Source organism: Aedes aegypti, chromosome 1, assembly GCF_002204515.2.
Source record: "Aedes aegypti strain LVP_AGWG chromosome 1, AaegL5.0 Primary Assembly, whole genome shotgun sequence".
Classification (NCBI taxonomy): Eukaryota; Metazoa; Arthropoda; class Insecta; order Diptera; family Culicidae; genus Aedes; species Aedes aegypti.
In genome coordinates this window covers 26,213,697-26,225,863 of record NC_035107.1, presented here as the reverse complement: position 1 = coordinate 26,225,863, position 12,167 = coordinate 26,213,697, and the positions used below count along the sequence as shown (strand labels likewise).

The following is a 12,167-nucleotide window of genomic DNA, read 5'->3' as shown; positions in this document are numbered from 1 at the left end:
CAGTAACTGTTGACAGATATGAACCGCTAAGCTCTTCTCTTTCCATCGTCCTTAGTATGAACTTTTTCAGTTGGTTTTAGTTGTGCAAGCTTTTTATCATTTCACGTTTTGCCAGATATTCCGTCCTGATTTTCATTGTCGTCTGTCCTGTCTCTGACAGTATCACGTGGATGGGCGTAGTTTTCAGGTACCTCATCGCTATCCTCAAATAGTTGTTTTGAACTATCTGTACCTTTTGAAGGTTTGTCTCCGCTGCGCTCCCGTAGATAGTTGCTCCATACTCCAGTTTGCTTCTGATTATGGCATTCCCTATTTTGATTAGTGTGGCTGGATTCGAGTGGCTCTGTTTTCCTGCTAGTACTTTTATTAGCGGTAGCTTCTTGTTGGCCTTGTCGCAAACGTCCTCGATGTGCTTCCTATGCCTTAGCTCTCTGTCGATGGTGTATCCCAGATATTTGTGCGTGTTGTTGATTGAGATTGGTTGACCGCTGAGTTTGATCCTTAGGTGATCTGTGCGTTTCCTTATTTTTCACCACGTACGATGCTTCATCCAGCGTCTCTTCGAAGATCTTCTGCATTTCTTCCGGGTTGTACATGAACTGGGGTCTAATACTGTTCAGTAACTCGATCGCCTTTTCTTGGTTCACTCGCTTTGTTGTCCTCTCTATTACAGGAATGTCTTCACCTACTCCTATTCTTATTGTCAAATGCGCACTGCCGAATTCTTCGTCCAAAACTTCCCATTTCGCTTTTCTAGCCACTCGCTCCGTTACTAACGTCAAGTCTATCGCTGATTCACGATTTCCTGGGGCTAGGCACATCGTTGAACTTCCGTCATTTAGAAGAATCATTTTGGACTCTACTATCAGCTGATTTACGATCTTGCCTCTGGCGCACTCTGGGAAAGACGAACTCCAACTATTGTGGTGGGCATTGAAGTCTGCCCCGATTACAATTTCTCCTTCTAAGTGCTCCAGCCATTGAAATAGCTTCCTTAGGTCCTCGCTAGCTCGGTTGATGTTGCATTCCGGTAAGTATAATGATAAAAGGTTGACCAGTTCTCCTCCGTGGTTAGTTTTCACACCGACGGACTCCAGGACGTCGAATTCTGACATACTTAGTGGCTTCATCTCGATTCCTTGCTTTACTAGTATTCCCACTCCTCCGTATCCATTCTCTCTCCTTTTAGAGAAGAGTTCGAAGTTCTTTAGTCTGAATGGTTCATCCTTCTTCAACCAAATCTCTTGAAGAAGGGCAATGTCCATATCGTTTTCCATAAGGAATGTATAAAGTTGTTCCTTAGTTTCGGAAGGTCTCAAGCTTTGAACGTTATGTTGTAGGATAACAATTTTATTCGCCATTTTTGTTGTTCTGGCCTATTCTTTGGTGTCTTTGTTGTGGTTCTGGATTGTTTTCGATGATTTCGTTGATCCTTCCGAAAATGAACACAACCAGCTGATCGGTATCCAGCTCGTTCATTCCTTCCTTCGTCCTGGTTGCTATTTCATTCCTCAAATCGATGAGGGGTTTCAGCCACGTCCTCAGCTTCAGCTGTCTTATCAGGTCCTCCCGTACTCTCGCTAGCACCGTTTCGACAACGATTGTGTTGTAGCTCTGCTCTTCCCTATTCAGTTGAAGATCGTCCCACTCATTCCTACTGCTACTGGCTCTCCTTGGTCCATTGTGAGACCTCCGCAATCTGCTGCTTGACCCTCGCGTTTTCTCCCTGACATGCTGCTCCTCCCCGTCGTTCAGTTCTGGAAAATCCTCTTCTGAGTCGATGTCCAAAAGAGCAAACGCATTCGATGTCTTCGGGTAGTGCGTTTCAGCTTCTGCGTAGCTCAGTTTTTCCACCCTCATCGTGTTCCGGATGTTCTCCCTCCGTTGGCGTTCCGCACACTGTTTGTCGCCTGCTTGGTGCTTGCCTCCGCAATTGATGCATTTATCGTCTTTTGTGCAGGAGGTTCCTTGTGGATGTTCCCCTGCACATTTTCCGCATCTGGTGTTCCCTCTGCAGGCCTTCTGCGAATGTCCAAATCTCCAACAGTTCCGACATTGTTTTACCGGAAACACGTATAGCTCCGCTCTCAATGGGCAGTCATACAATCTCACCGAATCCGGCACCTTTCCTCCCTTGACCGTTACCTTGATGTTTCTCGTTGGTTCCAGTTGGTCGGCTGAATCCGATTGTACTCGGCGTTTGACTCTCTCCACCTTGATGATCGGTACTGTTGCCGTTAGGTTTTTGATAATCTCTTCCTCGTCGAATTCTGTTGGAACGCCCTTCACAAAGCAGATGGTTTGTGAAATGGATGTTGGTGCAAACAGCTTCAGGTTGTACTTCTGGAGATTGATCTTTTCCAGCTCCGGATACATTTCCTTCCGCTCCAAAAGAATCTTAAACCGGTGTCTTCCCAGTTTGACGATGTCCTTCTGTTTGTTAAACCCTTCTTGTGAAAGGATTTTTCCAACGGCGACCGGATGGTTAGGGATTTCCTTTTCGAAATCTAACGGCTCAAGAAATGCCACTTCGGATAGGATTTGTGGATTCGTACCTGCTTGATCCTTGCTTCCTTTCCGGATGGTTCCTGTCCTGGATGACACTGGCTTGCTGACTGCTCCCGTTACCGTGGAGGCACTACTGGTCCGAGTCTGTCGTGTTGATCGTCGCTGCATCATCTTTCCGCTACCCTTAACACTAGATCTGTTTGTTTACACTGTTCTTCTTCCTCTTTGCTTCTTTTTAAATGTTGAACTTCTCCACTTCTAACCTCTCTAATGGAGGTTGGTTATTTTTACTTTATATCTTCTTAAAACTAGTTCTTAATGCTAAAACTTTATTTTCTACTGGATATTTGTCACTTGATTGTGCCCTACTAACTACTTTATTTGTAATTTAATGATTTTAGAAGGTTGTAACTTAAATTTTTCACTAGAAACTCTAGATTCAACGTCAACTTGATTCGTGCGCTCGTGTGTGTTTTGTTATAAAAACTTTTTATCAATGTGACCTGGATTATCGATCACCGCGCCCAAGATTTGTTGCACGCTAACTTTGAAGTACCCATTAATGGGTACTTTCGTACCCATTTCAAAGAAAAGTGGTTTAACTCATTTAATGAGTATTGGCCATTTACTCATTAAAGAGTATTTGCCTCGAGCTTCAAAACATGGGTATTATTTACCCCTCATCGATTTTACAAAAATGGGTAAAAAATACCCCCCTCTTGCCGGCACATACGGGAAAAACGGTTCCAAATGAAGTTTTAAAATATTTCAGGCCAAATAACAATACAGTCTAATAAAAATCATTTTATTGGATCATTTATAGAGGGTCAATTCGAACATTAATACGGTGACTTGCTCGTGAGTCCATCTGTATTCCTGGGTCTTACTGCGTGTCTTCCGGTTCCAGATCTTGGATGAAAAATAACACTTAAATTGCTGCTTCTCATGCTTCTTTGAGGGGTTTGCTGTAGAGAAAAGTCAATTTAGTCCTTAATGTAAATAGTTTGTTAAAAAAATAGCTACTTACCATTGTTCTTTCGATTAATTAATACAATATGATCCGCGGCAAAAAAAATCAATGTTGCTGCTCCAAACAACGACAAGTGGCTTTTTTACCCATTATTGTTGACGGAACTCATTCTTCAAGAAGAGTAAAACGTACCCTTTTTAGTGTCAAAAAATAATACCCTTTTTCTGACAACTCAGTACTAGAAATAAAAATGGGTACAAGAAACCCATTTAATGGGTACTTCAAAGTTAGCGTGTGGTGTAGCTCTTCTGGTTTCGAATGCATCTTGAAAACTACTTGACAGATCACATAAACATAACACTCTCAATCAGTATTACCCAATATTTCATTAATTTTTACCCACACGATAAAAAGTTACACCCAAAACAAAGTGTCGCATTTTTTCAAAGTCCAATCTTTATTAAAGGCGATGGTGTGGCGCATGAATAGGTGGAAAAAGGTCCAAAAATAATAACGAAATTTTGAGCCTTTGGACGCAATATTATTGTTGGGGTACAACCCTATGCGCCTTTGATCACGGCTGTCACCCGACAGCGAGCCCGACAGCTGTCATCCAACCGGATACTGGGTGGTACTTGTCATCTAGGCAATCGTAGCAGTACACGCCGGTCGCACATTTTAATTCGTTTATTGTATTTAGAAGTACCGTTAATAAATCATATTTGTTTGTTACGTTAATCACTCTCGGTTCACTCTCACATCGTAACAAAGTGGCGACAAGTCGGTAAAAGATCGCACCGATTGTTCTTCTCGCGAAAATCGTCGTAAAAACGTCGCGTCGTTTGCAGCTTTGTATTCGCCATGCCAACGCCATTGCCACTCGGTCCAGCAGCGCAGGCAGCTGGTTCCAATGCGGATCAACCATTCAAGGAAACCATCCTGCAGCTGCTCAACAATCAGCATACCTTGATGACCCGAATGGCAGAGCAGATGGCGAATATACAAGGAAACGTCCAAAACACCAGTCGGAACGAGCTGGTCCTAGATTCCCTTGCGAGCAATATCACCGAGTTTGCTTACGATCTAGAGAGCGGTTGCTCTTTCGACGCATGGTTCTCCAGATATGCGGACCTTTTCGAAAAAGACGCTTCCAAACTGGACGACGACGCAAAGGTGCGACTGCTGCTTCGCAAACTCAATCCCGCCGCACACGAAAGGTACATATCGTTCATTCTCCCCAAGCTGTCGAGGGAATTTTCCTTCGACGAAACGGTTGCCAAACTAAAAACCATCTTTGGTAGCCCTGTTTCCACCTTCCATCGCCGGTACCAATGCCTGCAGACGGCGAAGGATGAGAACGAAGATTTCATCTCCTACTCCTGCAAAGTCAACCGTGCTTGTGTCGACTTCAAACTACAGGAGCTCAAAGAGGACCAGTTCAAGTGCCTTATTTTCGTGTGCGGATTGAAGTCACCCAAGGACGCTGATATTCGGATGCGCCTGCTATCGAAGATCAACGAAACGCAGGACATAACGCTGGAGAAGGTAGTGGAGGAATGCAAAAGTTTAATCAACTTGATGAAAGACACCGTACTCATCGGCAGTCAGTCTGCCTCCACCGCTGGTGCTGCTGCAACTCATGCTGTTCGTGCCAATTCTCCCAACGGCAACCGCCGTAAGAAGGACAGGTTTGGTGGCAGCAAATCCGACACGCCGAAGACGCCGTGTTGGTCATGCGGCGGTATGCATTTCTCCAGCAAGTGCAGTTTCAAAAGCCACAAATGCCGCGACTGTGGCCGCACCGGCCATAAAGAAGGCTATTGTTCCTGTTTCGCATCCAAGCCAAGGGGAAGCAGCAAAACAAAAACCACGCAGCCAAGATCGTGACCGTGAAAAATGTGAATCGCAGCCGGCGTTACGTGGAGACGGCAATCAACGGTATTCCAGTCGATTTGCAACTGGACTCTGGCTCGGACATAACGATCATCTCTAAGCAGAACTGGATGAAGGTCGGAGCTCCTCAAACGTCTCAGCCGGATTGTCATGTGCAGACGGCTTCCGGTGACAGACTGGGCATCGAGGCCATGTTTCGAGCATCGTACACTATCGGCGGGACTCAAAAGGAAGGTAATTGCTACGTTTGTTGTGCTGACCTTTCTCTGAATGTTTTAGGCTCAGACCTCATGGATGAGTTTGGGCTATGGGACGTTCCGTTTTCGTCCTTCTGCAAGCTGGTCAGCAGCCCGCAACCAAATCAGCAAGTGCTCAAAATAAAGGAAAAGTTCCCCGATGTTTTCACCAACCGTATGGGACTGTGCACCAAAACACAGGTGCACCTCACGCTCAAGCCGGACGCTCATCCCGTATTCAAACCCAAGCGGCCAGTTTCTTATAACATGGAGGCCGTTGTTGAGGACGAGTTGAAGCGCCTAGAGAGTTCGGGCATCATCACACCAGTCACATACGCGGATTGGGCAGCACCAATCGTCGTAGTCCGCAAACCCGATCGCACTGTCCGCATTTGTGCGGACTTTTCCACCGGGCTAAACAGCGCGCTCGAATCGAACAGCTACCCACTCCCGCTCCCGGAGGACATTTTCAACCGGATGGCGCAATGCACGATGTTCAGCCACATAGATCTGTCGGACGCGTATCTTCAGGTTGAAGTCGACGAAGAAAGCAAGAAACTTGTCACCATCAACACCCATAAAGGGCTCTACCGTTTCAATCGGCTTTCCCCCGGCGTCAAAAGTGCACCTGGCGCTTTCCAGCAGATTATGGATGCCATGCTGAGTGGTATCCCGTGCACATGTCCATATCTCGATGATATCCTGATCGGTGGACGAAACGCCGAGGAACATAAACGGAACCTGTACTTTGTTCTACAACGCCTACAAGAGTACGGTTTCACGGTCAAGCTCGAAAAGTGTAGATTTTTCATGCGCCAAGTCAAGTACCTGAGTCAACTTCTGGATTCGGAGGGCACCCGCCCTGATCCGGACAAGGTGAAGGCAAACATCAACATGCCTCCTCCACACGATGTCACCACACTGCGATCGTACCTGGGTGCGGTAAACTATTATGGAAAATACATCCGAGAAATGCGCACATTACGACAGCCGCTCGACGAGCTGCTGAAGGAGGGTTCCAGCTTCCAGTGGTCCGATGCTTGCCAACGTTCCTTTGACCGCTTTAAGGAAATTCTTCAATCACCGCTCATGCTGACGCACTACAATCCTCGCTTGGAAATAGTTGTGTCGGCAGATGCGTCGAATGTGGGCATAGGCGCCCGCATAGTACACCGGTTTCCTGATGGACAAGAGAAGGCCATCTACCACGCATCCCGAAGCTTAACTCCTGCCGAATCCCGCTACAGCCAGATAGAAAAGGAGGCCCTTGGTCTGGTGTACGCGGTCACCAAATTCCATAGGATGATCTACGGAAGGCAATTTGTTCTCCAAACCGATCACAAACCGCTGCTAGCGATTTTCGGTTCGAAGCGTGGTATTTCGCCGTACACAGCCAACCGCCTTCAGAAGTGGGCCCTCACCATGCTACTATATGACTTCCGGATCGAGTACATCTCAACAGACCACTTCGGGCACGCAGACATTCTCTCTCGCCTAATCAACTCCCATGTTAAGCCAGACGAGGATTTTATCATTGCTACGATCGAGGTCGAAACAGTCATCTGCAACATCGTCTGCCAATCCATCGAGCATCTCCCGATCTCGTACAAGACGATAGCCGCCGAGACCAGTCAGAATCGGACGTTACAGAAAGTCATGGAGTTTGTGCAGAAGGGTTGGCCGAGCGACGCAAAATCTCTCTCCGGAACACCGGAGGTTAATCAATTATTTGCGCGTCGTGAGTCGTTGTACGTGGCCCAGAAAGTTCTCATGTACAGCGATCGGATTGTGGTACCGAAGAAGCTACAGCAGAAAGTACTCGGACATCCCGGCGTTGAACGCATGCGATCGTTGGCACGGAATTTCGTGTATTGGCCCAACATCGATGACCACATCACCGCTTTGGTACGCACTTGTCAAGAATGTGCCTCGGTCGCCAAAGCTGAAACTAAAACGAAACTGGAATCGTGGCCAATCCCCGAAAAACCTTGGCAAAGAGTGCACGCAGATTTCGCTGGCCCTATCAACGACACGTACTTCCTGCTAGTAGTGGATTCATTTTCAAAGTGGCCGGAAATCATTCCGACTAAACGTATCACTACCGCTGCTACAATTTCCAGTCTTCGGAAAATTTTTGGGAGGTTCGGAATGCCGGAGGTTCTGGTAACCGACAATGGGCCACAGCTAACCAGCGATACTTTCGAAGAGTTCTGTGAAGCAAATGGGATTATGCATCTCAAAACAGCACCGTTTCACCCGCAAAGCAACGGTCAGGTGGAACGCTTCGTTGACACCTTCAAAAGGACCGTCAAGAAAATCCAAGCGGGAGGGGAAGGCTTGGACGAAGCACTCGACATCTTCCTCACCTGCTACCGATCAACTCCCTGTCGAAGTGCACCTGGTGGGAAATCGCCCGCTGAAATCCTTATTGGTCGTCCACTGCGCACGTCTCTGGAACTCCTTCGTCCGCCTAGCAAGTTCACCAAAGCTACTAACAACAAGCAAGATCGTCAGTTCAACGAGAAACATGGTGCCAAAAAAAAGAGCTTCGATGTTCAAGACAAGGTGTACGCTCAAGTGCACCAAGGCAATAATTGGAGCTGGATTGCTGGAGAAATTGTGGAGCGTGTCGGACGAGTGATGTACAATGTGTGGCTTCCGGAGCGACAACGTCTAATCCGCTCTCACAGTAATCAACTTCGTAAACGCTACAACGACGTCAATCAAACACCAGGTGAAGTCGAACCATCCATACCGTTGGATATACTGTTAGGCGTATGGGGTCTCAATCAACCTGAAGACTCCCTTGCTGCTAGTGTAGAACCACCGCCAGGAGAACCGGAAGGATTCGACCAAATGCAACGAGAGTTCTTACGAGAGCTTTTTGAACCAGCAAGTCAACCACGTCGAGCTCGAATGCCAACAAGAGTAACTGATTTAGATGAAGCGCTCCCACGTCGCTCTTCAAAAGGGGAGGTGTTGGGGTACCACCCTATGCGCCTTTGATCACGGCTGTCACCCGACAGCGAGCCCGACAGATGTCATCCAACCGGATACTGGGTGGTACTTGTCATCTAGGCAATCGTAGCAGTACACGCCGGTCGCACATTTTAATTCGTTTATTGTATTTAGAAGTACCGGCAATAAATCATATTTGTTTGTTACGTTAATCACTCTCGGTTCACTCTCACATCGTAACAATTATCATACATATTTCTTTTGGATGTCCTTGGGTTTCTGAGCAACTTTGCCCAGGACTTGATTATTTCTATCTCTTTTAGTTTATAAGATAAAACTAGTTTAGAATGTTCAATTGTATATGATAATATGCAAAAAATCTTAATTTAACCAATTTTAAACCGATTTCGGATCTTTTGGACTTAAACATGCCAATTGTCTTATAATGTTTAGAATCAAACCAAAATTTTAGGGTAGTTTTATACATATATTTACTTCAAAAATCAAAAGAAAAGTTAATCGATGGAGCCTTGAGTGTAAAATTGAAGGCATTACAGTGTCATCCGGTACCAGTTTCTCATTTTTTTCCATTTTCTTAACATGTTCTTCTCTTTTTTGACTGTCTTCTTGCTTTTCCGAAGTTCCCGCTTTATTATTGCCCAGTACTGCTTCACCGGGCGCAGCTCCGGACAGTTTGACGGGTGCATGTCCTTTGGAACAAAATGGACAGAATTGACCTCATACCACTCTAGGACACTTTTAGAACAGTGGCATCATAATCTGGCCAAAATAGCGGAGCTTCGTCGTGCTGCTGCAAGAACGGCAAAATGTGCTTCTCGAGGCAATCAGATCTGTAGATCTCGCCATTTACTGTGCCCTTTGTCACGAGAGGCTCACTCCTCAATCCGCAAGAGCAGATGACCTGCCAAATGAGATATTTGGAGACGAACTTCGACATTTTCTTCTTCTTAAATTTGTCGTCCACATCGAACTTGCTCTTGCCGGTGAGAAACTCCAACCCCGGAATTTGCTTAAAATCGGCTTTTATATACGTTTCGTCGTCCATCACACAGCAGCCATTTTTGTCGTAGAGCATCTTCTCGTAGAGCTTCTGTGCCCGAGTTTTAGCCGTCGATTGTTGCCGCTCATCGCGGTTTGGGAAGTTCTGTACCTTGTATGTATGTAGTCCAGCTCTCTTTTTTGGTTGCATTCTGGACGTAGCTCTGCGACATGCCGATCTTTTTAGCCAAATCACGGTTTGAGACGTTGGGATTTGCTTTAATCATCCGCTTCCGGTTTTCTTCCAGCTCCTTTGCCGTGGTCCAACATCAACCGCTCCTGGAACCGCTTCAACACTCTGGAGACGGTTGAATGATGAATGTTCAACATTTTTCCCAACATCTGGTGCGACAGGTCAGGAAATTCCAGGTGTTTGGAAAGAATTTGTTTTTTCGACTCGCGTTGGTTCACCTCCATTTTCGTTGAATCGAAAAACACGACTTCGAGTTTGACAGCATGTAAACAATACACATCAATGAGAAAGAGTGCAAAATTTGGTTGATTTTTACCCAATGGTAGAAAAGTTATGCCCTGTTGAATTTGTCGCAATAATTGCGTGTTCGCCCTTTACTCATGATTTTTCATGCGTGAGTTGTTAACCACACAACTAAAAAAACGGGTGAAAAATCATGAATCAGAGTATCATAGGTAGATTTGGTTTACTTTTCGCGCAACTTTTCATTTATACACTCTTTCCTGAATGGTTGGCTCATCTGTTTGATTTATTGCCTCGTAGTTCCACAGTTTTCTCGCACAAAGCCATGATTTCTTGTTAGTTGGTAAAATTATGATAATCCTTTCTGACGTAAAGAACAACATTCAGTACTTACGAGTTTTATGACTGAATTATTGTTTACAGCTTGAGTAATTTTGCATGGGAATCTCAACCGTGAGTTCATTTGTTGAGGCAACTGTGAGTTCATTGATTGAGTTTAGAGTACGGGTCTATCAATACTGTTCAAAATATTTTAAATATCGAAGAACCAAACAAAATCTACCTACCAGGCCAGCAAAACAGACAGGGCTATTTTCGAAGACAAAGAAGAACAACCATTCAAAAAAATCTCTTCGCGCAACTATCTGTATATATATATACTCTGAGGCTAACTAAACGTTTCTAGCTGGCCCTAAAGTCTAGAGTCATTGGGGCCCCAGAACACCAAGGATTAAATAATTCCGTTTCAGGACTACACCGTTGAGGAACCAATCGTACCGCCGGAGATGCGCCACTATCCGAACTATGCTGTGAGCATAATCCGGGATGTTCCGAACTCGATTCGTCTGCCCTGTTTGGATTTGCGAGATGCCGACTATTCCCAGATGGCGTTGTGGATCTACTGTCGGCAGGTGGGCGTTCTGTTTCGACATCGTAGGATCGTTGACGGGAAAACGCTGACCTCTCGAGTGTTCATTAAACCGAACCACTACGTCACGTACATGATTGTTGAGATCACTCCGGTTTTACCTCCACTGGCGCTAAAAGTTCCGCTTCCGGAGGAACTCTACTCGTTTAACCCTCATGTATCGAAAAGCATCGAACAGATGAAGTATCGGCTGCTTACCTGGATAGTGTCGGATACGCTTTCTTTCGAGGAAGTATGCCACATCAACCCCAAATATCTGTTGGACGTATTCACGCTGTATTTTTTGGTTGAGGTATTCATCAGGTCATACTTCTAAAAGGCTCAATAAACGAATTCTTGACACTTTCCAGAAAAACCTTCTGGACATTACAACGGCGGACGTCATCCTTACGACTATCGACGACTGTATCGAGAACCGCATTCCTCGCCAGATTCCCTTGAAGGGACCGCGTAAACCCAACGTCACGGCCAGCTTCTTGTACACTAATTTCTACTCGCAGATGTACTTCAGCGCCGAAACGGTTGGCCTAATGCAGGAGGTGGACAGTACTTTCCTGTGTAAATTCGACGGAGTGTACTTCAACCACATAGTGGATGGCCTGCGAAATGATCCGCACCGGTTGGCATCCAAACTGGAGCCCATCAAGTCCTATCGGGTGTATGCCAAAATGGCCTGTAGTAGATCAGTAGGTAGATTTGACCGTTGAGATTATTTCAACTAATCGTTGAATTCTTGATTTGAACTACCTAACGATGTAAGTATATTCCACATAACTATATGGGAGAGACTGGATACATTTTATTGAAATAACGCCATGTACTGTTGAAATGAAGTGCATTTAACTTCTATTCTCGATAAAATTTGTTACTATTAAAAAATAGTAATAACAGGTAATAGCTGGAAAACATATGCAAATATTAAATATTATTATAATAAACTATCAGTAAAAAACAAGATTTTAGTCGTATTCCAATATTTTAAACATAAGTCTGATAATCAGCTAACATTTCAACCCTAATGGAGGTAGGTACTTTTAGTATGCACTTAAAAATATTCACATTCCGTCAGTTGTGTTTGATCCGTTGAATCTGTTGCATGTGCTCCTCTGATGGCGAACGACGGAATCCGAATCAATTGTGTCCGGTTCGCGTTTTTCGGAAGAAAAAAAAAAAAAAAAG

At 45.2% G+C, this 12,167-nt stretch overlaps 1 protein-coding gene across 1 annotated transcript in view; it reads left to right on the top strand.

Annotated features, from left to right (window-relative positions):
• LOC5566361 overlaps positions 1–11,943 on the top strand; it is a 34,960-nt gene extending 23,017 nt beyond the window's left edge. The window contains exons 3-4 of the mRNA XM_021839205.1: positions 10,810–11,280; positions 11,339–11,943. Of these exons, the coding sequence (XP_021694897.1) occupies positions 10,810–11,280; positions 11,339–11,695 (828 nt within the window). The 3' untranslated portion in view covers positions 11,696–11,943. The remainder of the gene's footprint in view (positions 1–10,809; positions 11,281–11,338) is intronic.
• The last annotated feature ends 224 nt before the right edge of the window (positions 11,944–12,167 follow it).